A 26,651-nucleotide genomic window follows, 5' to 3' on the forward strand; every position below is an offset into this window, starting at 1 on the left:
GAAGGGGGAAATGGCATGTGCTTAGGATAGATGATTCATAGAGACCATGTGAAGGCTTGCCTGAGTATCAGACTTTGCAGATATGAAATTAAAAACTATTTGTCGCAAGGATATCTAAATGAACCTCTTGAAATGGTTACAAAGAACAAATGTAGTGTATCATCTCAATAGTCAAATGAAAGAGGTGAATTGTGTAGCTCAATCAACTTCCTACCCTACCATGTAAGTTCCTACTTAATAGGCTTGTGAACAAAGTGTCCTTGAAGGCAGGAAGTGAGGTTATGCAGTTTCCACAAATCAAGCTGATCTGAGAACCAGCATTGTTGATTACTCAGCTAATCATGAACCCAATATTGTAGTGTTTTCTAGGGAGAAGAACCCGTCATTTGGCAGTCATCTGGTTACATCGAACCACTTTTACCATAAAAGAGACAGCAATTCAGAAGTTATTCTCCATATAGATTTACATTCCATGCTCTCAATTTTGCCAAAACTACCCTTCTTGAACTTAGAAAAATGCCTTTAGCACCACTATATTATTCCATTCATTCTGCACAACGTAATTCACTTTGCAGTGAAAGAAACAAAGTCTCTGGTTGGGTCTTACCAAATGAGTGAATAGAAAGAGAAATGAGCATCAGGACTTTCACCGTAGGATGGCTAACATCAAAAAAGTTTTCACTCTCATCTTTTGGAGGGCGATATGAGAGAATGAGTTACATCACATAATCAGAAACATATTTTAAGTGTCTTTATTTCAATGTTGAATAAAAAAGAATGCTAGTTTAAGGGGGGGGGGTAGATAATACAGCATCAAATAGTCCTGCTGTTACCTTAACAATGCCCATGCCCCTCGTCTATATTCACATTTCCCAGAATCCCCTAAGAGTTCCAGGGTTGGGTCCACTAATAAAAAGGACATGCATCAGGTTTGGCGATGGAAAAGAAGCCCAGCCTTATTCTCCAGAAGTGGTTGTAGCCAAATGCAGTTTCCAAGTAGGTCCTGGCCAGTACAAAGCACTACCCGTGGGCTACTGCAAACAGTGTCAGATCATTGAAGCTTTTAAGTTATTCTTGAGTACTGCGGCATCTTCCCAGTGAGCCTTTGAGAACCACCAGCTTTGGGGTGTGCTTGAACCTCAGTTTTCCTGATACTTCACAGATCGTTTTCCTGGCCGTCCAGTGATTGCCTTGACCTTTGTTCTCCAGGTCTGCATCAGACAAACATACCCTAATTCTTATATTAACTCCTTGAATCTGACCAGAGAATTTTTCTCTGATAAGACGAGACCTAATTGTTTGCTATCAATTTATGGATATTATATAGCAGTCATTTGTCAATCACGAGACTGACTAAAAATGGATAAAGTAAAGTGGGTGGGTGTGTTTTTGCCCATATTCTTTTGGAAAAATCAATGACAGAACTAACTGATAAACTGATTATATTCTAAAACTATTAGATGGCAAAAATCTATCAATGAATTTTCAAATATAGAAAAATTAAAGGCAATTTTCTTTGATCAAAATGCTAGAACGCTGAAAATAAAAAGCCGACCCACATATGGAATTTTAAAATGGCATCATTTTAATCAGAGAAAATAAAAGAACTTGTAAAATCTGCAAACAATGGTGAAAACCCAATTCATGACATAGCCTTTGATAAACAGTTGCTCAGAGGAAAACTGGTTTTTAATGTAACGGGAATAATTTAAAGAAACATGGAAATGACTCATAAGTTAAGAGAGAATGTGCAGACAAAGGAAAAGAAGGCACAAACTTATATACTAAAAATGAAATCTTCTAAAAAGCACTTCAAATTTTCTCTCAAAGTCCAAATATCAGTGCAATTTTTAAGATCGTAGGGAATTTACGTAGTCACTTTCTTTTAAATATTAGCAAATTACTATTTAAAAATTTTAAGTTTGGCTTAATGAAAGTGTCCCCAAACTGCTACTCACTTCTTTAAGGTAACTGCACAAATCCAGGTATAAAGATGACACTTTAAAAATTAAGATGTAAATTATCTAGTTATTGCAGGTTATAAAACGTATTTCTTACCTTTTTGCTAATTGATTCTCAAGATGTTGAACTTTTTCTAGTAATTCTTTCTCAACAGCATCTCTCCCCATTTTAAATTCTTTCAGAGCAGTTTGAATGGCCTCTTCTTTTTCACAATTAAGCTTATGAATTAATTGTTCTCTTTCTTGATCCTGATCCATGACCAATTTTTCTTTGTCTTTCTCAAGTTTATGGACAATAGCTTCATATTTTTCTTCTTGTTGGGTCATTTTTTCATCTTTTTGCTTTTCAAGAGTACACAATTCTGATTCCAATTTATTTTGTAGTTCAACTGTTTGATCTTTCAGATTTTTTTCTATTTCACATGCTTGGTGGTACAAGGATGTTAATTTGCTTAATTCAGCTCTAAGCATATTTGATTCCTCTTCATGTCTACCAATTAACTCTGAAATGCACTGATCCTTTTCAATTGTCATTAAAGTTCTTACCTCTGCTAAACCTACCTGATAATTATCATTATTTTCTTGAATCTTTTGGTTTAAGTTACTTATCTCTAGTCTCAAATTTTCTGTCTCTTGTTCAAGGAAAGTTTTTAAGGTCTCCTTGTGCAGGGCTTTGCTTTCTTCCAGCATAAGTTTTACTTCATCAGTTTCAGCTTCCTTCAGTGCAAGTTCAACTTCCAGCTTGCATCTCATGTCAGACAAGTCAGAAACCTTGAGCTTCAATTCCTGCAGCTGTTGTTCTTTTTCCAGGAGAAGTGTTGTGTGCGACTCTTGTATCTGATCAACTCTTTGCTGATTTTCCTCTTTTAGTTTTTCCAAAGAAATTGTGTACTCTGTCCTAACTTTCTCCAACTCGTGTGTGTGTTTGACTTGCAGAGTGTCCTCCAATTCCTTCAGATGACTTTTCTCTAGACACTGAAGCTCTGTTCTCAACAACTCTATCTTCTCCTCATTTTCCACATGGAGCTGTTTTAAGTCTCCGAGCACTACTTCTCGAGACTCTTTCAGTTCATTAATTTCACGATTTTGTGTGTGCATTTTATTTTCCATCTCTAACAACTTCTGGTCCTTTTCATTCTGCAAGCAGATGACAGCTTCTTTTTCATGTTTAACTAATGCAAATTCATTGTCTTTATTTTGCAATACCTCCTCAAGACATACCAGGTCTCCTTTCAATTTTTTAATTTTGTTTTCATTTTTTTCACTCTCCTTCATTAGCACATCAAGCTTAGCTTCATATTCATTTTTTAAAGTATGAAGTTCTTTCTGATGTTTTTCCTGTAGTGTTATTTCGAGCGAACACTTCACCTTCCCAATAATGTTTCCTATTTCTTCTGCTGTACATCTGAGAGAACTTGAGAAGTCACACTGTTCTTCTTGAACAAACGTTCTTAAGTGGCAAAGGTCTTCTTTGATATTTTGAATGCTGCAGTGAGAGTCCTGGGCAACAGCTCTACATTTTTCCAATTGGACATAGGAAACATGGTCTCCTGAATCCTCTTTCACACAAATATTTGTATCCTGCATACGTCTGCTATCTATTGCATTGATAACTGATGAATAAAGTGATTCCACCATCATTTCTGGGCTTTGTGGATCACTTATCGGATTAGGAGAGGATAAATTTTCTTCTATTACAAACTCATTCACAGCAGACATAAAATCTGATTCAGGACTTTCTGCTAATGAATCCAAGTCTAAAGAACCTTGACCAAGAGTTTGTTCGATGTTTGGATGGGGGATGGTTTCAAAATCAAACGTATGGGCATCGATGCTATCTGGAGATAATTCTTCTAATGGACATACTGCAGGACATAAGGGATCCTGAACAGGTAGTGGAGGAGGTGTTCTTGGTGAGGTAGTAGTTGTAATTCCTGTTGCACTTTCTATCCTTGGTGAAGAAGCAGACTGTGGGGATGGCTGACTCGTAGAGGTCTGGAAAACAAGACAAGAAGGCTTAGAGAGATATAGTAACACCTTTAAACACCCATGACAACCACCATTGGAAAGAAATAAATTTGCCTTTTGTTCGCTAAGAAGGTCTGTAATGGTCTGTGACATTTCATCCAAACTTTGTGCTGCTTTTACCAAATTATGGAGAGCAAGAACATGCTGGTGTAGAGGTTCAAAGTCACAAAGTAGAGGAACCCTGAAACAATATGATTAAATTAGGTTGACTTATCAATAAAAATACAAGATAACCAAGTTACCACCACAGTTTATGTTACGAATTTTCAGAGCAATTACCAGCCATTTAAAGATCAATACCAGAAATATGCTGAGAACCCTGAGATGTATGTGTATGTGAAAGTGATAGTACAAACTTACAGATACCTTTCTCAGGAGAAATATAAAAATATGAAGCTGTAGGGATGATAAGGTACCAACTCCCAACTAAATTCTCAAATGACAGCCCTTGCTTCGTTCAAAGAACGAGCAGGCACCTTGTCCTGAGGGTAAAACATCCTCGGTGCAGCTTTCCTGGCCTTTTTCTCAATAATGCAGTCTTTCATTTCTGTAATTTTTTTTCATAAGAAGCCTCCAAGATTATAACATGTCCTTCAAAATATTCTATCAAGATTATCCCTTAAAAATCTAAAGATCAGTTGCCATAACTTCTAATTTAACTTCTGCCTTTACATTTAATGTCCAAGAAGACATTGTTTTGATTGCAGCCTTTTTTCTCAGATGAGATTAAAGAAACCATGTCTCTCAGTACCCACTGCTTTCAGGGACATATTTAAAGACATATTGTTTGGAATAAACCCACTCATGTCTGAGCTGGATCCTAGCAGCAATACTTTTTGACTCTTGATAACCTACAAAACACCCACCACATGCATGATATGCAAAGTAAAAACCGGCTACAAAAATAGTAAAATATTTTAGGTGACATAATTTTTTCTGCTTTGCCTTCTTTTTCATACGAAAGTTAATGGATGGTAAATATTTAGCTATCCAGGCACAGCTCCCGAATGAAAACATTGAGCTGTGATAACATATACTATTGACCTGTTACCTGAGAAATGGCTGAACTTCTGAAGGGCAAAATGATTGGAGAAACTGTAAATCTTTTAATGAAATATCTGGAAGTTCACAATCAAACTTTCGAGGCTTTTGAGTCTGTAGAAACAATTAATACAAACAAATCTATAAACCTTTGCTGTGCTCCAGGTTCACTAAAATAATGTGTATACATTAATAAATGTATCTCAAAAAATACTTCAGATGTCCTAGTCAAAGATGAATGAGAGAGCTCGGCAGCTTTTAACACATATGATATAGTATTTTTCTGAATTGACAATAACTGAAACAGTAGCTCTTGATAATAAAATGATTTTCTTTGTCCTCAGTTTCAGTAATTTTTCATGTGAATTCTAGCATCCAATCAACATTTAATGAAGTCATATTTCACCAGTTCATAGGCATATTTTACTACAGATCTTTCACTTAAGCAGCAAAGTGCTTTCAACACTGTGTGAACAGAATTCCTCTTATTGCTTTAATGGGGTTGAGATTTCTGTTAATCCTACTTTCAATTTTTTCCCCTTTACCATCTGGCATTTTTCAAAATATAAACTCTCATTCCATTTCAGTATTTTAAAAATACTAACTGCTAAACCCTACCATCCACCCCAGCCTTCCCAATACTATCCAAAATTGCACACTTTAAAACAACCTGAACTATTGCACTCACTACCGAGACAGGTTCGGAGATATTAAAACGCTTTTTCATTACATGAATTTTTTTTTTCAGTTCCTGGATAATAGGTGTCAAAAGATATCCAGTTTAATCAAGGTTAAAAGAGAAATACATACACAAAAGGAAGGAGGCCAGGAGTCCAGTCCCCTAAAGAGACGATTTCTTAAAAAAGACTTCCCTGTGAAAAAAAAATTTTTTAATAGTTATATCAAAAACAATGTATCTATAGTTTTTAGAAGGTGTTAAAATTTGATGGTATTATATATTTAAAATATTCTAATGGCTATAATCATCTAGATTGAAATGCAGCTATCGTCAAAAGAATTGGTAGAGCTAGACATCTACAAACCTCCTTTGTAAAGTCACCAAGTTATCTTAATTTAACTCTTTGAAATACTGACTGTATTTTTCACTAATTAACTGACAAATGAAAAGTCCTCCACAAACTGCTTCTATAGTAACTTTCATACCCAAATTCAATCATTTATATTTCTGTTGGTTGAAAATACCTGAATGACCATAATGGTTTCATACAAAGAAAAATCAGAACTTTCTTTACTGCATGACTGGTTTTGGAAATAATATATTCTCACTTATGAAATAAACTTTTTCTTTGAAACAGTTACTAGTGAGGTACAGTTACTGAATAATGAAGAACACTTACTGAATAATTTCCCAAAGGATTCCCTTTTTGATTTTTCAGCTTCATATAATTGTTTTCCATCTTTGACTAAAGCACCAGCCCACTAGAAGAGAACAGCTTATGTTAACAATAACTTAAGATATATACCAATTGTTTGTTTACTAAACAATTAAAATGGAATTTGGCCTCCTTACCTCCCTGTAGTGTTTTAGGAACATTTTTCTTCGGACAACCTCCACAACAGCTAAGCAATACATCTGAGGGACAGTACTGAGAGCTTCCACAATCTTGACTCTTTCTAACAACTCCAGTACAAGGCGAAGTAAAGCTTGTACCTTCTCCCCATCTTGATCAGCATGAAGCATTACAAAACAACACCACCTATAAATGAAATGCATTATTTTCAATAGCCTCAAGTTTATTTTATTTTTTCCCCCTCAAGTTTATTTTTAAAAAGGATCCTTACTGTGTAAGCTACAGAATAGAAATTGCAGGTGCAGGCACAAAAATGGATAGTTAAAGACATATAAACTCTATTTTAATCACATTTCAAAATAGTGGTAAGAGAAATTTCCCAAATAACCAGTAACTTTGGAGAGAGAAATATTAACTTTAAGCATCCTAAATCAGTTATAGTAGAATCACTTACTTCAATCTAACATGTAGGTTATTTGCAAGTTCTTGTTTGGCAGTGGTACACTTTTGTTTAATATCCAATAGTTTTTTATGGTTTTGTAACATAATCATCAACTGATTTGCATGACTCAGGCATAAATCAGGCAACACAGATGCATCCTTCAAGTTTTCAGCTCTCATCTGATTGGCTAAAAATCCCTTTGAGAGAAAATATTTGGAAGGACATTAATATTTTTCATGAAAGGCACAAACATGAACTATTCTATGTTCTTTGAATTAGTTATTTTAATTTTCAGAACATAGGAAATGGTTTTTTAGCACAAGACCAGAATATCCAAGGAAGAAAGTGCCAAGTCAAAAAGACAGAGTTTGTGTGTAAATTAGACAAAATTTATAGAGCAAATCGTTTTCCATTGAACAATTCATCCCTATAATTCACAGACATTATATCCTGACATTGATAACATCACCAATGCTGCTTCTATCCTTTATTTCCTGTTTGTACTCTTCTATACAGAACCTTTAATGTAATCACTTTTAGAGCAGTTGGTAGTGGTAGTGGGTACCATCTTCTTCTTCTGGTCTTTGGGTTGTGGAGACTGGTGGAGACGGATGATTTTATATACTCTTCTTTTTTGTACGGAGAAACCCAAGATCTGCCAAGGGTATAGAATACTGTCTTTTCCAGATTGTGTTATACAATTGACTTTGGTGTCCATTAAGACTATGGTCTTGAGACCTCAGGGCCCATGGCTACTGATTTTTTTAGACCATGAAAAAATAATCGACTGATTTAATCAAACAATATATAATTTAAATTTTCTTTATTGTAAAATATAAAGTTTTAAAATTTCATGTTAATGAATGTTCCATTGCTTCAGACTTCTTCCTGATCCCAAGACTAGAACATTTCAAAAGAATATAACTTAATTCCTTCAATATGTCAAAAACTGTTTTTCATGTAGTATCAATCAAAAAGCACCTATATGATTTTATAGCAATATTTTTAGTTTTTTCTTGACTATGTGAACTCCGTACTACTACTGCAAATGCCTAACTATCTTTCTGGGAACTTAACTATTTTATATAAGTAGCTAGCGAAGGCCCAAAAATTGCATCTTCATAATTTTGTTGTTTTCTCTTTTTTGGTTCACATCTTATTAAATATCACCAAATCATGGATATTTGTGTGCATTATAACAAATTTAGTGTCAGAAACAAGACAATTTTAGCAGTATCTTTTTATCTTATGTTTCATTGAATGTGTTCATTTAGATTGTACTGACTACATGTACAGTTTTTCACTTTTGTGGAAAACTTTAATAGATTTTTAAAAACTTAAAAAATTAAACCAAATATAAAATCAACACCTGAATCTAAACCTTTAGTGATCGATTGTCAAATCAATGAAAATGTAACTCAGTAAAATAAATCCTACATTTGGCAACATGTTCTTAGTATAATTTACACTAAGGCAATGATATGGTAAGAGTCACTTTGTACTAATGGTTTTTATGTGTACAGAAGGCTAGATATCTATCTACACAACCTCTAATTTAAAATGGAGCAAGAGCAGACTTAAGGGAAGAATGAAAGTAGAACTTAGTGCTAACTACACCATCTATTTCTAATAACTACGCTAGAAATACTGTTGCCTTGGGAGCCAGAGCTAGACACATCACTGTCCAGTCCTCCACCACCATACTCACAACTGTCCTTATGTTTAAGCCCATTGCTGCAGCCACTGTGGCAGTGCACCTTGCTGAGGACCCTTGTTCTTCACCGACCCTTTACTATATCAAGCATACCCTTTTCTAAGGACAAGTCTCGCCTGAAACATGTCTAAAATATGTGAGACAAAGTTGGGCCATCCTTGCCTCGAAGGCGCATTCTAGCTGTACTTCTTCTAAGACAGACCTGTTTGTTCTTTTGGCAGTCCAAGGTACTTTCAAAATTCTTTGACAGCACCGTAATTCAAAGTCTGCTTTGGTCTTCCTTATTCAATGTCCAACCTACATATACAGATGAGGCAAATGAACATATATATCATGGCTGGATAAGGTGCCCCCTAGTCTTCCAAGTAACATCTTGCTTTTCAACACTTTCAAGACATCCTGTGCTTCAGTTCTGCCCAATGCTACAGTACTTTATTATAACAATTAATTGATCATGACAACATTCGGAAGAAATATAATTACTTGCCAGCAGATCCAGTATTGGACTGCCCAGTAAATTAGCTAAGTATGGACTTACATGGGCTTACTCACTAGTCTGCAGGTAATAGCTTCACATGGTTTTCACGACATAAAAGAATATCCAATAAGCAAATTAAGTACATCTTTGATCAGTAAGTAAACCTGAACTTAACTTGCTTACTAGATACTGCGAACCCGTCAGGAAGTGTAAATTAGAAAGGAGGCTTTGATTCTGTATAACAGGTGCTGGAGGTTGGTGAGAAAGATGTGCCAGTCATACTAAGAAGGTGAACTGCTCATATGATCATTGTAAATCCTTTTCCTTTTTTATATTAATGGGCCTTCTTGTTTCTTTGTTTGGGAGTATTAGCAGACGTGTTATCTAGTTGAAGTGCACGAGAACAAGGTAGAGTACCAATGCTAAGATAATCTCTTAATCCTTTTCACCAAGCCACATTCTGAAGGAAGTGCTAACAAGGAAAGGACACTGCAGGAGAGAAAACACTAGGAGCAGCAATGAAAGCAACAGGAGGCATCTGCAAGTATTAGAGTTCACAACACAGACAAGATAGAGGACAAATGTATAAAAATATTAATTTAACTACAATTGTAATGAAGGAGAAGTACAGCATGGTAAAAGAATATAACCACGTTTAACAATGATAGATGAGACAGAGCATCTCAGGAGAAACGGTTTCCCGTTGAAAGCTGCCCTGGCGCATCTCCTGGCAAACAGCACAGAGAATCATAGAGCTGCACATTGGCTACACACCATTCAGCTTCCTCTAACCAACTCACTGACAACGAGTTTACTAAAAGTGTACTTCTCTGATGCACCAAGGTAAAATCCATGTACTTTAAGGTCTGGGTTTCTGTTCCTTTATAATTTTGGTCTTCTTATGTAAGACAACTTAATGACTTCTAGATATACATTCAAAATTGGTAACCAATAGAAAAATTCACTGAACGACGTAAATAACGAAATGCTTCTCACTGTCTAAAATGATTATACTACTTCAGATATATCAAAATCAAAGAAAGGGAAAAATTGTTGCTTTTTGTTTGGATATTATCCCAAGCCATGGTAGAGTGTTCTAGACGCTAAATTCTAAGGAGCCATCATAAAAGAGGGTGCGAAGGGCTGCACAACTTGAAGAATGCAATCTCTGCCCGAACTTGCACCTGCAGAAACTGTTCAATGTGTGTGTGCTGTGCTTCGACACCAATAAATAAAATACATTTAAAAAAAGAGAAAAAAAATCATCATTATTTTAAAACATAAAATTAATGAGGGAGAAAGACGTTTAAATAAAGCCACCAAAAATCAGTTTTTCCATGGGCACAGACACAAGTTCCCAAACTTATCTGGGCTACGCCCCCGTAACAGAAGAAAAAACACAACTATGCAGTGCCCCGTTGTCAACTATAAACCTAAACATTATAAGCCAATAATCCAGGATATCAAGGATAAAGTATAGGTAGCTCCTTTGGGAACCCCTCTGGATTGTTCCAGCACCCCTGATAAGGGTGGCATTGCTTAATTTTGGAAAGAATGATATAAGAGATGTTCACTGGATATTAATTTCAGGTTAGATTCACGAAAGGATAAAGGGTCAGTAAAGAAATTTCAAATCTAAAAGAAATCCATTTCTTAATAACCCATTCCTCACATAAGAATAAGGAGAAGGTAATCCTATCACCCTCCATGGATTACAGCATCTACACATCCCAAAAGAATGTCTTCTTTTAGGACAAAGTTCGATTTGTTGATCTGAGGGTAGCATCAGGAATAGATTTATGTAAATGACCACAAATTATAGAACCATTCAGTATACATGTGTGATTAATCAGAGCTTTGATGTGCTATAAAGAGGCAGAAATGTTAACAATAAAAGGGAGCTTCTAAAAGTTCATGTAAATATGAAATCAAAAGATAATGGAACCTTTCCAAGAACTTTTAAATGCTCCTATTAAAAAACAAGGGATCATTGAAAGCAGAAGGAGGCTGGAGAGGGGAGGGGCTAAGGAAAGAGGAGGAGGGGCGAGAGGAGCAGAGGAGAGACAAGGGGGGACAATATGATTGAGAGTATATATATAGTATGATTATCTAAGATAATGTAGAGATTGTCAACAGATGTATGAAAAGACAAAAGATGAGCTTAAATATGAACAAATATACCACTGATAAACTTGACTACATAAAAAATCAAATTCCATACTAACTCTATAATAACACTATCAACACTATTAAAATGGAGAACCCAAACATATTATTTATAAGGTTCATCCAGATTAGGAAAACTGCCAAACGATAATTCATAAAGAAAATACCTGGCAAACGCCTCTAAAAGGGAGAATGCTCTTTGGACTGTGACTGATTCTATTCTTATATTGTTTGTTTAAATATCTAAAATGCACAACTAATCCAGGATAATTCTAGAGAATGCTCAGAGGAAATATGAGAAATATTAAAACATACAAATATTGATGTATTAGTAATATTTTTAAAATTATAGTGAAGAAATATATGAAATTTTAAATAGCCATTCAAAAAAGATGATTAAATAGATTATTTCATTCAAACCCACGGGGGTAGTTCTAACCTGTCCTACAGGGTTGCTCTGTGTGGCAATCGACCCAATGGCAGTAATTTAGGTTTTCTAGTTGTCTTGTTACTAAGCTATCAGAATGCAATGACGGAGGCAGGAATTAGTAGGGGGAGGAAGAGGTGTATGTAGAGGCTGGTTACTAGTCAGGGACTAAAAACAAAAGGATTAACAATATATATTTAAGGTGGGAAGCCCTCATAAAACTGTTGGACTTCTTGAGGAAAGTCTGTCAATGTTTACTAACTTGAAAAACAAACAACAGAAGAAAATCAACAACATACTGAAGACACAGCCAACCTACTCCTAAGTATACACCCAAACAAAATCCTACAAAGATCCACAGCAATATACCTGTGTATTATTTCATTTATATGGGGGCTGGGATGGGGAGAAACATGACCACAGGTAAATTATAGTGCTAGGTGTCAGAACAATGACTACTGAGAAGATAGAATACTGAATGAGAGGCAGAGTGGGTTATAGGATGCTGATAATTCTAGGATGCTCTATGAGGATTGCTGATACATGTTTGTTTGTTTGTTTTGCTTTATACTTCGCCAAGTTATAGTTACCGTATATACTCGAGTATAAGCCGACCCAAAAATCCACTGAGGCACCTAATTTTACCACACACAAAAAAAAATGCATTAAAAATGTGCTGGAACCGGAGACACAGTGTGGGAATTGCACCTGACCTGATCCCACCACACCGAGGCAAATCACTGGGGGAGTGCAGCGGAACAGCAAGGGAATGGAGTGGCAAGGTCCCCAGGGAATGCTGAAAGTGGACTTTGGGGCCAGGGCGTGGTGCCCCAACAGACTGGACTGGAAAACGCTCCTAAGGGCCAGCAAACGATCCCTGAACTAACTACAAGCTTTTCTCTTGTGAACTGTTTTGTTCTGTTCTTTGTCAGTGGTTTGTTTTTGTTGTTTTGTTGTCTGGTTGTATACTGTTGCTTTGTTTTCCTCTGTCTTGTTTTCGTGCATGTTAGTGACTCCACAGGTCTGTCTGAATAGGACAGGCTGGATGAACTATCTGGAGGAAAAACAACGGGACCGACAGTTCCGGGGTGACTTGGGGTGGGGGGGTAGGGGGGTAAGGAAGTGGTGTTAACAAACCCAGGGACAAGGGAAAAACATGGGACCCCAAATGGTAGAGAAGGGGGAGTGGCAGGCATGGTGGGAAATGATCAAGGGTAAGGTTGCTTAGAGAAGAGGTATACTCTAGCCCAGGTGGCGATGAAGCATGGTAGTAGGGCAGGAGGAAAGTCAAGGGAGATGGAGGAAAGAGCTAGGAGTCAAAGGGCATTCATGGAGGTCTAGACAAAGGCATGTACATGCAAATATATATAGGAGGATGGGGAAATAGATCTATGTGTCTATATTTATAGGTCAAGTATTAAGGTGGCGGAAGGACCTTGGGCCTCTACTCAAACACTCCCTCAATGCATGAATACCTTCTTTTATTAAATTGGAACTCTGTGATGCTCACTCTCCCGACACAATGGCTGGAGCCAAAGTGGGTGAACAAGTAAATGTGATGAAGAAAGCTGATGGTGCCCGGCTATCAAAAGAGATAGTGACTGGGGTCTTAAAGGCTTGAAGATAAACAAGCGGCCATCTAGCTCAGAAGCAACAAAGTCCACATGGAAGTGATCGAGTGGTCCCAGGGGGATCAGTTACCAGGCATCAAAGAACAAAAAATCATATCATTGACTGCATACCTCCATGATAGGATCGCTGAAGACAAATGGGTGCATAAGCAAATGTGGTGAAGAAAGCTGATGGTGCCCGGCTATCAAAAGAGATAGTGTCTGGGGTCTTAAAGGCTTGAAGGTGAACAAGCGGCCATCTGGCTCAGAAGCAAAAAAGCCCACATGGAAGAAGCACACCGGCCAGTGTGATCACGAGGAGCCAAGGGACCAGGTATAAGGCATCATGCAAAAAAAACAACAACGATATAAGTGTGTGTATATATGTGTATATGTATATGTATATATATACCATATTAAATGAAGGGGGAAGTGCAGAGTGGAGACCCAAGGCCCAAGTGTCGGCCAATGGAGAGCCCCTCATAGAGGCGTTTAGGAGAGGAGATGGGTTAATTAGCGTGCAAGGTAGTACCGATGGGGAACACAGCTTTCCCCCAGATCCTGGATGCTTCCTCCCCCCAACTACCATGATCCGAATTCTACCTTGCAGGCCTGGATAGGACAGAGGCTGTACACTGGTGCATATGAGGGCTGGAGGTACAGGGAATCCAGGGTGGATGATACCTTCAGGACCAAGGGTGTGAGGGACGATGCTGGGAGAGTGGAGGGTGAGTGGGTTGGAAAGGGGGAACTGATTGCAAGGATCCACATGTGACCTCTTCCCTGGGAGAGGGACAGCAGAGAAGGGGGGAAGGGAGACTCCGGATAGGGCAAGATATGACAAAATAACGAGGTATAAATTACCAAGGGCACATGAGGGAGGGGGGAAAGGGGAGGGAGGGGAAAAAAAAAAAGAGGACCTGATGCAAGGGGCTTAAGTGGAGAGCAAATGCTTTGAGAATGATTGGGGCAGGGAATGTATGGATGTGTTTTATACAATTGATGTATGTATATGTATGGATGGTGATAAGAGTTGTATGGGTCCCTAATAAAATGTAAAAAAAGAAAAGAGGAGAAAAAAATGATTAGGGCAGGGACTGTACAGATGTGCTTTATACAATTGATGTATGTATATGTATGAACTGTGATAAGAATTATATTAGCCCCTAATAAATTGTTAAAATTTAAAAAAATAATAAATAAATAAAAAAGTTAAAAAAAACAAACGTCAACTGTAACATTCACAGAATCCATAATAAAGTATAATAAAATACAAAAAAAATGTGCTGGAAAGCTCAGCTTATACTTGAGTAAATGTAGTATATGTTGTGTGCTTTTATGGGGTATTTTGTTTTGTTTTGTTTTTTTTGGGGGGGTTATTTTTTACTATATGTCATAAAAATAAATATTCCCAAAATATAAAGCCTACTAGCAACATGTTCAGCAATATTGTAATTTCCTTTACTGAGTGAGCTACGAATAACTGAATGCATACACTAGTATACACAAATGAGGGCATGGTGAGGGTTTTCAGTCTAAAAGTCAGCATCTCAATGAAAGTGAATGTAACGGGGAATTAGCTTAAATGGATACTTCAAACTAATTTAAAAGTAATAAACTCTGTATCTTTATTCACCTATGTCATATTATAAACATATTTAGGAAATCGAGTTGAGGGAAGGTCAACTAGAAAACCATGAATGAAAGTATTATTAAATGCACTATTTTGCTAAATGTTTTGTCACGGAGGTAGGGGAAAATCACTCGTAATTATCATCTTGTTATTTTGGTTACTACAAAAGTTCTTGTACCACTTCTTGAAATTAGACCTGAGGTCTAAATATTAATAAGATCTTGAAGAATTCATATATTCCTTTTGCTAATAAACTTTTGGGTTTTTTTTTTAAATGGAAAACAGTCTAAGTCCTTAAAGGGTTTATACAATGACTACTTTCAACAAATCAAAAACACCTTAACTTCAGAAAATGATGTCTAATAGCAAAACAATTTAAATAAATGAACATTGCTAAAGTCCATTATCATAACCTTGATTGATTTCCCCAGCCTCCAGCAGCATTTTCATAGCGTATTTTTTCAGTTTTCATTTAAAGCAGGGGTGGGGAACATGCGGTCTGTGGGCCACTTAAGGCCCACATAATCATCAATACCAGCAAACATCACCTGCCTCATTACAGAGGCAGTTCGAGCCAGCACATGAGGGATGGGTTAATTAATGTTTGATTTGATGGCCCCCAAATATTATAAAAATCCAGTGCCTTTAACAGACACATACCAAATTCATACTGCATATAACACAACCGTCAAAAAGTTACAAATTCCTTTTCCTGAAATAAGACTCTAACCAAGTACCTGAGCAAGCTCTTTTTGTTCATTCACCAGTCTGCCACAGCTAGCAATCATCTGGTCCAAGGCGTAAAGCCTATCTTCAAGCCCTTTAATGGTTTTCATACTCGGATTATCAAGGGTAGTAATATTTTGGTGGCAATCTGTTAGAAATGGCCGGATAATCCTTGGATCAAGCTAAATGACAAGGAAACACATATGAATAAAACTTCCAGCAAACAAAATAATTAAAAACTATGTTCCACATTTTGGTACAGTGCTTCAAAAACCATCTGAAAGCAACAGGCAAAAAAAAAAAAGTATGGTGAATGAGTTATTCTTTACAGGAAGGCAAGGACCAGATAAATTATAAAACATACTACAACATACATAATTAGAAACAGTTCCAAAATCATTTACCGGAATGTCAATCAGTAAGTCCTTATGGAATCTCAAAAGTACTGCTCTTTGCCCTTTCAAGTAAAGAAGCTGGTTGGTTGCCTCTGTGTGCACTCTCCACAATGGGAGTCTGCCACAGACACCAATAGCCTAAATTCATTGGAGGCTTTGTACTTTATCCCTAACTCTATAAACTTTGGGACATTTCCTCTACTGTTCCTTTCAGTTCGAGCTCCTAACACAGTATCATTACCTGGCTCCTCTCCCCGTGAATAATCCTTATATATAAGGGGAAATGCTGTAGTCAGTCCATTTTTCATTCTTCCCTATGTGATTTCACCACTAAACGTAACTTCTATGGCTGTGTCACTTGTATTTTTCATAAATTCCTAACCTATTTATCAGTTGCCTGTTGATATCTTCTTGTGGGCATTACTATCCTTTGTGCTATTAATGACTCATATCTCTGTATCCTGGTGAAATCCCCTAATCTCTTCCTTCTAACCACAAACCATAAGGAAAAAAACCGGAGATGTCAGTAAACTGACAACAGTAAATCCTTCAAGGCTGCTTTCTTTTCAAACTTCAATTACTCGTTAGTCCCAGACAAATGCCATGTTTCTCTTTGTTCACCTTGCATGTGGTGCCTAAATTCATGGTTCTTTAAGCTCATTCATCTGTCTTGTTTTAAAGATTATATATATGTATATATATATACAAACATGCATATATACACATACCACCTCCTTTGTGATCTCTCGACTAGTCAAAAAATGTACATATATTTTATGCTGTACATTACACAAAGAACACATAAAAGCATTTAAAACAGAAAGCCAGTTATTACATAAACTACCACCACACAAAAAAAATTAAGTACAGGTAGACTTCTATTTGCATAATGATTTCACAACTGAAACTTAAGAATATCTGTATGTCTCTTAATTTTTCTCCATTTCGTTTTTAACAGAATCCAATGTGCAAAATTTCCAGTACACAGTTGTGTGCAATGCAAAGACTCACTGCAAACCACTAGGGTGCTAAGTGGCTAAAAACAATAAAATTGCTTCAAATTGTCAATTTGGGCAAAATTATAAGTATGTATACACTTAATAAAGCAATCATTAAACAAGATACACTATTCAAAAATTCAGAGTGCTTAAGATGTATTTCATAAATTAAAACAATAAAGTGACTCTCTGCTGCATAACATATTTGAGTTTTTGAATCACACTTACTTTACTTTTTTTGTTTGGGGAGCTGGGGTGGGGAGAGAAAAGACACCAGACCATAATAGTAGTATGTACTACATATTGTAGTGTTTAATTTGCAGAAGTTATTTTCAGATATTCCCTTGCAGATGTTTGATTTTATGATTTACTGTTTAACACACTGACATATATATATAAATCAGGAATTTCAAATTGGGAAGCAGTAATATGTAACCAGAAGATATATCAAAGAAAGGGAGGTAAAAACAGGACCAAAACCAAATTCTCACTAATTTTTTTTTACCAGGAACGCCATTCCCAAGGATAATTCAGATGATCCAGAAGCTTCCAAACGTGCAGTTATTGCTGCAAGTCTCAAAATGCTCATGGTCTTCAAACTTTTCATCATGGAGATTTTTATTGTATTTTGATTTATTTTATTAAAATATTTCTGCACATTTGCATGTTATGCTCAAAGTCCTAGACACATGATTTGTTTATAAAGAACAAAATTTGGTATAAAGAAAGTTTTACTAAAAAAAAGGAGCATGACTTGTATCAGAACCAACTTATGAAGAAGTCAAGAGACTGGAAATCTGTCATAAGGAAAGGACCATCTATATAATGTAACTGTGAATTGCTTTGTGATTCTCTGAACACAAGTTACATAAATTGACTGCCTATAATTTTATTTTATGTAATACTTTAATTACATTAGTCCACGGGTAAGGAAAATGAAGATTTCCAAATAGTCTTAGAAGACAATTTTCATGTTATATTTAAAATCACAGAATAGCATTGACAACTAGCAAATTGAACATGTAGTGCTATATTAGTTTTCCCTTTCCACCACTCATGTTTCCTCGCATGTTGCTTCAATGCTGAAACATATGCCACTAGTTTTCCTATACCAGCTGGGTCACTGGGTGAACAGGCTTCAGTGGAGTTCCCAGACTAAGAACAAACAAAGTAGGAATAGACTGCTTATTTCAGGGTTAGCCACTGAAAAGCAGTAGCACTTTGTCAGATACAGTACTTGGCAAAATGTCACTCTTTGACTAGTTTTTTGACACCTACAGAGGCTAATATTATTTTTGCTTTACACAACTGTAAAATAAGCTTCTTTCTCCCCTTTGTGTTCTTCCAATTCCATTTATTCCAACAAGACCCTGATAGAAATTCTAAGATAATGCCATGATGTGATAACTGGAAAATGAGTTATCAAAAATGTGAATCAGATTGCCTTTAGTAATATAGTATGAAATAAAATATCCAAGGGTTGCTCCATCAAGAACCCAATGCAATCTAAGAAATATAAATATAGAAATATATGGAATGTTGTAAGAGCTCCCAATAAAATGACTTAAAAAAAAAGAAAATACAATAGAAATTCCCATTTTTCTTGATATATTAAAATTAGGACGAAATAACAAAATTTACATGTAACAATTCACATAATATGAAATTGACATTAAGTGATAACACAGGTAATAAATGAATGTCATTGCTACAATTCTAAATCCTAAGTTTCATACTATAGGTCTTAACTTGTGAATTTGAGTTTCAAGGCAGAGAAGGAAAAATACTAGGTTTGTTCAATTTTCACCTAAACATGTAAAAGCATAACATAAATACAAAGACCTCTTATGGGAAAAAGATACTAGTCTAATAAAAATACCATCACTTTGTAGGTAAATAACAAATTTGACCCAAATATCAGCTCTGTGGTTCTTTTAAAAATCACCTTTAATGCCAAGGAGTCCTGGAAGACAAAGGATGTTTGGAAGTTGATTGTGGTATCAATTGCATAATTCTGCTTGATGTAAGTGAACTATGGTATGATAAATGTGTTAATTCCCAATTAATAAATTTTTTAAAATGTAATCATGTATTAGAACATTTTCAACCTAAAAAAATAAACCCCACCTAGATGAAATCAAATAGTCAATAGGTTCCTTTAAAATAGAACTAAGATATTTAGAGTATGGTCTGGTACTGTACACTGATCAACAATATAAGCAAAATGCAAGTACAGCACAAGAAGTATTTATGGGCAAATAATATTTTTCCTAATTGTACAACTGAAGAGAACATTGGATTTTTAACCAGTGTCAAGTACTTTTATTAGGAGCACGATTACTTTCCTTTACAAGGACTTTAAAAAAACTCACTATCTGATTATTTAACAATAGCAAAGACTATTTTGCACATGAACAGCATATGCCTGGCAATGGTAAGATTCAAGGTAGAAGACAAGATCAACACTAACTGTAATAATGTAAGGTAATATGTCAACTTGGGTGCACTATGATTCCCAGTGGTTTGTCAGGTATGCAATGATGGTGTCGCTCCATATTGTGATTATAACTGGTCACCCTCCGTTTTTGCAGAACTCGAATTTTCACACAAAAACCTGGTCTTCTGAACTAATGGCAGTGAATGAAGCTTATTTTTGAATATGCTTATGAACAGACATATATACACAGGAAACTAATAATGAGGAGGCCACAGAGTTTGCCCATTAAAGTGCAGTGCCTGCTTGTTATTTGTGGTAAAATATGGTACCTGTTGTGGACTGATTGATTGATCTGTTTGTTTGTTGTTGTGGTGGTGGATTTCTTTACGCAGCTAGATGATCCTTGCTTCATCCCTCATCTTATGTAGGGTGAATGAAGCCGGACAGCTGGAGCTCGCATTTAACCACGCAAGTCCAAAACAAATGTGAACACTAGTTCTTATTTCTGACAGGAAGTTTTGTGTAACATGCACATATCCATGCTCTACCAAACATACCTTGTTGTTTTCCATAAAATCAAATAATGGTTACAATGAAATGTGTGCCCTAACAGAGTTAATCGTAGAAATGAAAACCAAAAAAATGAAGAAACCCGGTACTTATGAAATGCTCTCCTATTACTCAAACTCAATGCCATTGAGTTGATTCTGTTTCATGGCAACCCAATAGGACAGGGAAGAACTGCCCTTGTGAGTTTCTGAGCCTTCCCTTCTGGGTCAAAGAAGATTTTATATTAGGTTTATATATTAGATAAAATGACTTGCTTATTGCTAAAAGTTTAACACTTTTTAGAGGTGTTTTTGGAAAGATCTTAATCCAAAAGTTCACTCTAATAAAACGGAAAGCAATGTATAACATTTGAATTTTAAAGATTGCAGAAAGATTCAATTTGAAAAATTTCTTCTTTTAAAACTCAGAAAGAGGTTTCTTCTAGGGGGTGGTGATTGAAGTTAAGTCCAAGGAGGATTTTCTGGACAATAAAATTTCTTATTTAAGTATTGATTGCTCACTGAGCCAATCACTTATAATTTGTGTATTTTAGGGTCTACAAAAATTATTCTTCAGTAATACTTCAAAGTTCTACAGCATTTACAATCAGAACTTTCTGTTTCAGAATTGACAACAGAGATGGCCAAATATGACCAATTTGCTTGGTCACATAGACAATGCACAGTGCTCAGGGCTCAGGAAAGAGAAACAGTCGGTCTGCTATGTTTCATTGCGTAGCTCAAAGCACTGTGCTAGAAATGTTACATTAACTCTTTACAAAATATTACCGTAATTCAGAGAGGTATACATGTAATAATTTATCCAAGGCCATATAGATGGTTACTACATAGTTCATTGTTTTAATTTTAAAAAATACTCCCCACTATAAGAATTTTTAAACATTAACTTCCAGTATATAAAATATCAGAAATAAAAACCTAACATTTTACTTACTCTGCTCATAGAATCAAAGCACTTCCTGACCAAAGATTCCACATCATTAGGTCGATCTTGAACATTTATCCAGTCTAATAAAGAAACATTGAAAAAAGGTGGCTCACTGTCTTTCACATCTACTGAAATTTCATCATGCTGGGCAGTACTCTGACAGGAGTCCCTTATTTCTTTGCCACTTTCAGAATCTGTAGTATCTGATGCAACATGATCCATTGGCTTGTGAAATGAGGTTAATAATGATTTGCTAGTTGTTCGAGGCATATCAGAAGAAAGCACCAGTTCACTGGATCTTTTCATCTCAGCCTTTTCTGAGCCTTCATATTCAGGTAAAGAATCCAATCTTCCCAAACATTCCCTATAACTATGTCTGGTTAGGCACTCCAACAGTGGAATCTTGGCCATTACTGAAACTGCTGTTCCTAAACTGAAAATACAACAAATAAATAAATAACATGTCATTAGCTCTTAAAACACAAAAAGTAAAGCTACTATTTTAAGCATGCTTGAAAAAAATTACATTTTATTATTACAAACACAAATCGTATCACTTCTTATCACTGCCACTTAAAACCAAACCAAATTGAACCCACTGCTGTTTGGACAATCCTGACTCACAACAACACTATAAAGGATTTCAGGGGCTCAAGAGAGCTTCATCTTTTTTCACAAGGGGCTGATCCAATGCTAACCTAAAATTGTCACCAGGGCTCCTTCCTAGTGCCTTTAATATAAAAATTAAAATTTCTATTAAAAATGTTACTGTAAAAACCCAAATAAATTCCAACTCATAGAGACCCTATAAGAGAAAACTGAATTACTCCTTAGAATTTCTGGAACATTCTTGTAGAACAGATGACCTCATCTTTCTCCCCGAAAACAGTTTGTGGCTCTGACAGACTGGCTTTTTGTGACTGTCAGCCCAACGTGCACGCACTGTGCCGTCTGGATCCTTAGATCAGGACGGCTCTTGCTTTCACCACACTCCTAAAACAAAGAGATAAAGAGACCAGCAGATGGATACTGGCTTATTGTCAAAGGCAGTGGGACTATAAGAAGTATTAAAGGTGGTCTTTCTACTCCGGTAGATTAGACTGATCAGTTATGAGGAGCCCTGGAGGTATAGGAGGTTAGGGCAGCAGTAGGACCCCACCAGCCACTCCTAAGAAGACAGATGACACTTCCTGGTCTTGTGAAGATTTAGCACTTCAGAAACCCAAAGGGCAATTTTACTCTGTCCTGTAGTGGTTACGCATCGGGCTGCCATCTGTATGGTTGAGAGCTGGACACTACCGGTATCTGTGGGAGAAAGACTGAGCTTTCTACTCCTGTAAACAATTAAGGTCTTGGAAACCCACAGGAGAACAATATGAGCAGTGCTGATTCAATGCTGGAGTGGGAGTGGGTCTGGTTTTCAGTTTTACTGTGGGTCCATGTTGACTTGATGGCAGTGAGTTTTGATTAGTCATCACTTTTATTCCTGATATTCGCAACATTGTCAAATATGCCCAAAAAAATAAAGAAACCAGAGTTACTTAAGTGTACATAAATATCCCAGTGAAAGGAAACGAAAAAATAAAATTCAAGGCCACCTCCCCACAAAAAGGAAAAAATTAAAAATATAAAAATTGAAATAATATTCCCACAAAGGGTTATATCCTTGCTATATTCTCACATTCATATCACATCACATTTATCAAGTACACTTTTTCTTTCAAAAGCCCCTGAGCAAACATGCAAAGACCTAGAAATAAAGCCAAGCTGAAGCAAAATTATTTTTTTCTCTTCTACCAAGCCTGTATCTGTATCATGAGAATACTTAAAAGACAAAAAACTTTCATAGACTGCTTAGTTTGATAAATCTCTTTTCTATATATGTGCTGTTATTATTATTATTGTTTTCTTTATTGGGAGAGTAAAAGAGATATAGAGTCAAAGATTGTTGCATTAATGAATATTTCAAAAGTACTTTGAGCCTACTGTAGATAAAGGAAATTAGTGAAACTAAAAAATGGGGGGGGGGAATGGCATAGTAACTAAAACTATTGATATTGGCAAAATGTATTTTACAAAACGATGTTATTATCCACTTAAATGGAAAACATACTGAGTAAGTTTTAACTTGATGTCTTCTATGGATTGCAGATAATTTGAATAAATACTTTCAAACTTGAAAAGGAGTTTTTGGTATGAATTTGTACAGTCTTCCAAATTGGCCATGATAGCAGCCCATCCTTGGTGTTGAAGATGTTCATCGTGAACCAGACTTTCACAAAAAGAACAAAGTTTCTTGGCAACTTCATACATCTCCTATATTAAAAAAAAAAAAGGAAAAAAACAGATTTTATATGCTTGTTTTTCCATGAGTATGTAAATTTTAAAGAAATAGTTTTTAAAACTTACTTTTGCTTATTATTGATGCCTCCCTTGGTGGCACACACAGTTAACATGGTTGAAGATTCAAGTCTATTTAAGTGGGTGGGAGGGTGAGCTTGGCAAGCTACTCCCATGCAACTATTTAACTCTATCTATACTTTTACAGAAATCCAGTCTTCTAGTTTCTTTCTACTCTTCGTGACTAGTTTAGTTTGATTAGCTACACAGAGCCCTTGGGTATTGCTCTGGGCAGCTAACTGCAATGTCAGCAGTTTGAAACACCAGCTGTGGGAGGAGGAAGCTTCCTACCCTCTCACAGAGTTAGAGTTGGAAATTGACAAGAGCAGTTCTGATGAGACAGTGTCTATTCAATGACAGCAAGTTAGTTTTAATTAATCTTCTGAAAACCCTATGGAACACACATACAATCTGGACAAACATAAAGTTGGGTTGAAGTTAACTGGATGGCAACTGGAAAACTGTTCATGTGTACAGAAGTTTAAAACTACAACAGAGCATACAAATAATAAAATAGTGTCTCAGCAAGTATGCTAAGAAGAATTCCCACAGAATGTCATCTTAATTTAAAGTTAAAGGTGACAAAAATTGAAGCTAAAGAAATGATCGGAATAATGGCTTTCTGAATTACTGCGGCATGAAGAGAATTTTGGTAAGATGAGGAAAGAAGCATTGCAGAAGAGAAGTAATAACAAATGACCTTAAAAGGACTGAATATGAAGAAGGAACTTGAGAATGGATTCCGAGTACTCTGATTTTCAAGCTGTATACAGTTTAGCTACAAAAGTCATCAACAGTCTAGATAGCGCAATAAAAGAAGACGGCACAGTAATCACTGGGGCTGTCAATGTTACCGCTGGAAATAATGCAGCTTTTACAGATGGTTGAGACATCAGAGTGAGCATTAGACCAGTTCATTTTTCAAAAAACTGTAGAAGCCTCTCCATATAGAAAACAAATCCTCAGAGGTATCAAAGAACATTTTAAAAGTTGTATATGGATTCAAAAATCATAATTAACCACTGTTTTAGAAAATAACAGATTAGTAAACAAATTTGAAAGATTTAAGAGAAAATATTGTTTTCTTTGTGAAATCTTAGAGAAAAGTGACCTCTCTTTGGCCCTGAATAAATCATCTGTCCTTTTTTCTTTATACATAAAGTAGTAGTTTGTGTTTGGGGGAATGTTCAAATGCCTTGTCTAAACTCTTCCTCCCTGAAACCAACTAAACATAACAAAACCACAAACAAAAGCCATGAAAATATGAACTGTCTATATCCCTGTAATATTACCATGCTCTGATACAGTACATTTACATTACAGAAGTATACAACGTTGGGCCAGTCATAACTTCTGTAAAGAACTCAATTAATTGATTTAAAGATGAGCAAGAATTAGAAGTTATAAAGTAATATATAAAGTTGGCAATACATTACTATAAGAAAAAAGGAAGAAAAAACCCTCCCTAAAACATAAAGAATCTCCAGGGCAGTAAGGAACAATTAGGAACTGTAAATGAATTATGAATGAATTAATAATTTTAAAACGCTTTGCAAAAACAGGAAAGTTCCAAGCAGCATTATATAGGTTTAAAGCTGATATAAGGAAGTACGCAGAAGACAGAACTTCGCAACCACACTGAATGCTAAAAAGAGAAATGACTAAAGGAGACTTTGCTGAAAACACAATTAAGTTAGACTTTTACAACTGAGACAAAGAAATGAAATGTTTTAAAACTAACTTCAAAGAATGGAAAAGTAGGAGCATAATTCCCTTTATATAGAGTACCCTTTATATTACTCTTTATAATATTACTTAAGGGAGTAAAAATACCAAGAGATACAAATGACTAAAACAGTATTGGTAAAGAAAGGAGGGTAAGAACAAAAATCAAAACCATTGAATTGTACATGTAGAAACTGTTAGTATGTATTTTTCTGTCCATACTCACCAACAAAAAATAAAATCTTAAACCTGAAAAAGAAGGTTAAGAAAAAATGAATACTGTTCCTGAAGATAAGCAAAGAAGCTAACACACACACACACACACACACACACACACACACACACGGACCTGAATCTGGGGCTCCCGCTCTAGAAAATTGAATAGAGCAAGAAAAAAATAGATTATAATCTAATGGAATAGATTTCAAATGTTGTTAGTCAGTAGGCAAATAAATAAGGGGGTAAAAATTAAATCCACTGTAAGGAACCCTGGTGGTCTAGTGAGTTACATGGTCAGTAACTAATCGCAGCTTATAAAACCACCAAGCACTCCTCGGGAGAAAGACAGGCTTTCTGATTCTGAGAAGAACGATCGCCTCAGAGATCCAAAAGGGCAGTTCGACTGTTTCCAAGAGGGCTGCTATGAATCAGAATCAGTTCGATGTGATTTTATAAAATAGTCTAAGACTTTATATATATGTATTTATGATAGTAAAGAAGGAATACACATGACTTCAGATTCATACCTTCAGTATGAATTTTATTCATAACTGGCTTTATTTAATAACTACATATACAGTATATCTATGTTCTTTCAAAAACATGGGTTTACAAATAAATTCGTAAGCTGGTAGCAATTTAGACAATATGTGGGCTTCAAAGAGTTCATGGGAAAATTCGACTCTTTATTTCCATTTTTCTATGAACATTTTCAAACTCCCTCATATTGTTCCCACAATCCACTCTGAAGAAAATACTAACAAGTTTAATTGAATTAAGACATAGGTGTAGACAAGATGACAACCAAGAAACACATCGGAGGGACTCTGCTGGAATCAGTGCAAAAGCTACTGATGATAATTACCTCTTTCAGGCCACAGGACTAACACCATAAAGATAGGTAGACACAAATTAACTAAAATTAAAAGAGCAGAAGTGGATGAGGGGCAGGACGTAGTTCTATGGGACCAGCCTGGAGTGAGAGAAAAAAACGCTCTGCACAGGACGAGAGTTCAGCCCCACTGTCCAAACTTCCCAATAGCAGGTGGTGCTGCCCACATAGCTTACTGGGCTGTGTGGGATATATCTAAGGGGCAGCCTGGAGCAGGCAAAAGCAGTAAACACAAGCCCAGGGAACAACAGCTTTACTTGGCAAAACTGAATATCAGCAGAGGCATCTAATTTTACCACAAAACTACATTAAAAAAATATGCTAAAAATT

At 36.0% G+C, this 26,651-nt stretch overlaps 1 protein-coding gene across 4 annotated transcripts in view; it reads right to left on the bottom strand.

The window, feature by feature from the left end:
- Window positions 1–26,651, bottom strand: part of RB1CC1 (RB1 inducible coiled-coil 1) — a 98,009-nt gene that overhangs the window by 36,121 nt on the left and 35,237 nt on the right. For all 4 annotated transcript variants that reach the window (XM_075549662.1, XM_075549661.1, XM_075549663.1 and 1 more), the window contains 10 exons: window positions 23,199–23,401; window positions 21,092–21,518; window positions 15,770–15,940; window positions 7,017–7,201; window positions 6,562–6,748; window positions 6,389–6,470; window positions 5,841–5,902; window positions 5,041–5,144; window positions 4,044–4,170; window positions 2,059–3,956 (listed from right to left, as the gene is read on the bottom strand). In XM_075549662.1, the coding sequence (XP_075405777.1) occupies window positions 2,059–3,956; window positions 4,044–4,170; window positions 5,041–5,144; window positions 5,841–5,902; window positions 6,389–6,470; window positions 6,562–6,748; window positions 7,017–7,201; window positions 15,770–15,940; window positions 21,092–21,518; window positions 23,199–23,401 (3,446 nt within the window). The remainder of the gene's footprint in view (window positions 1–2,058; window positions 3,957–4,043; window positions 4,171–5,040; window positions 5,145–5,840; window positions 5,903–6,388; window positions 6,471–6,561; window positions 6,749–7,016; window positions 7,202–15,769; window positions 15,941–21,091; window positions 21,519–23,198; window positions 23,402–26,651) is intronic.

The sequence above is a fragment of the Tenrec ecaudatus genome, chromosome 5, assembly GCF_050624435.1.
Source record: "Tenrec ecaudatus isolate mTenEca1 chromosome 5, mTenEca1.hap1, whole genome shotgun sequence".
NCBI classification, from domain to species: Eukaryota; Metazoa; Chordata; class Mammalia; order Afrosoricida; family Tenrecidae; genus Tenrec; species Tenrec ecaudatus.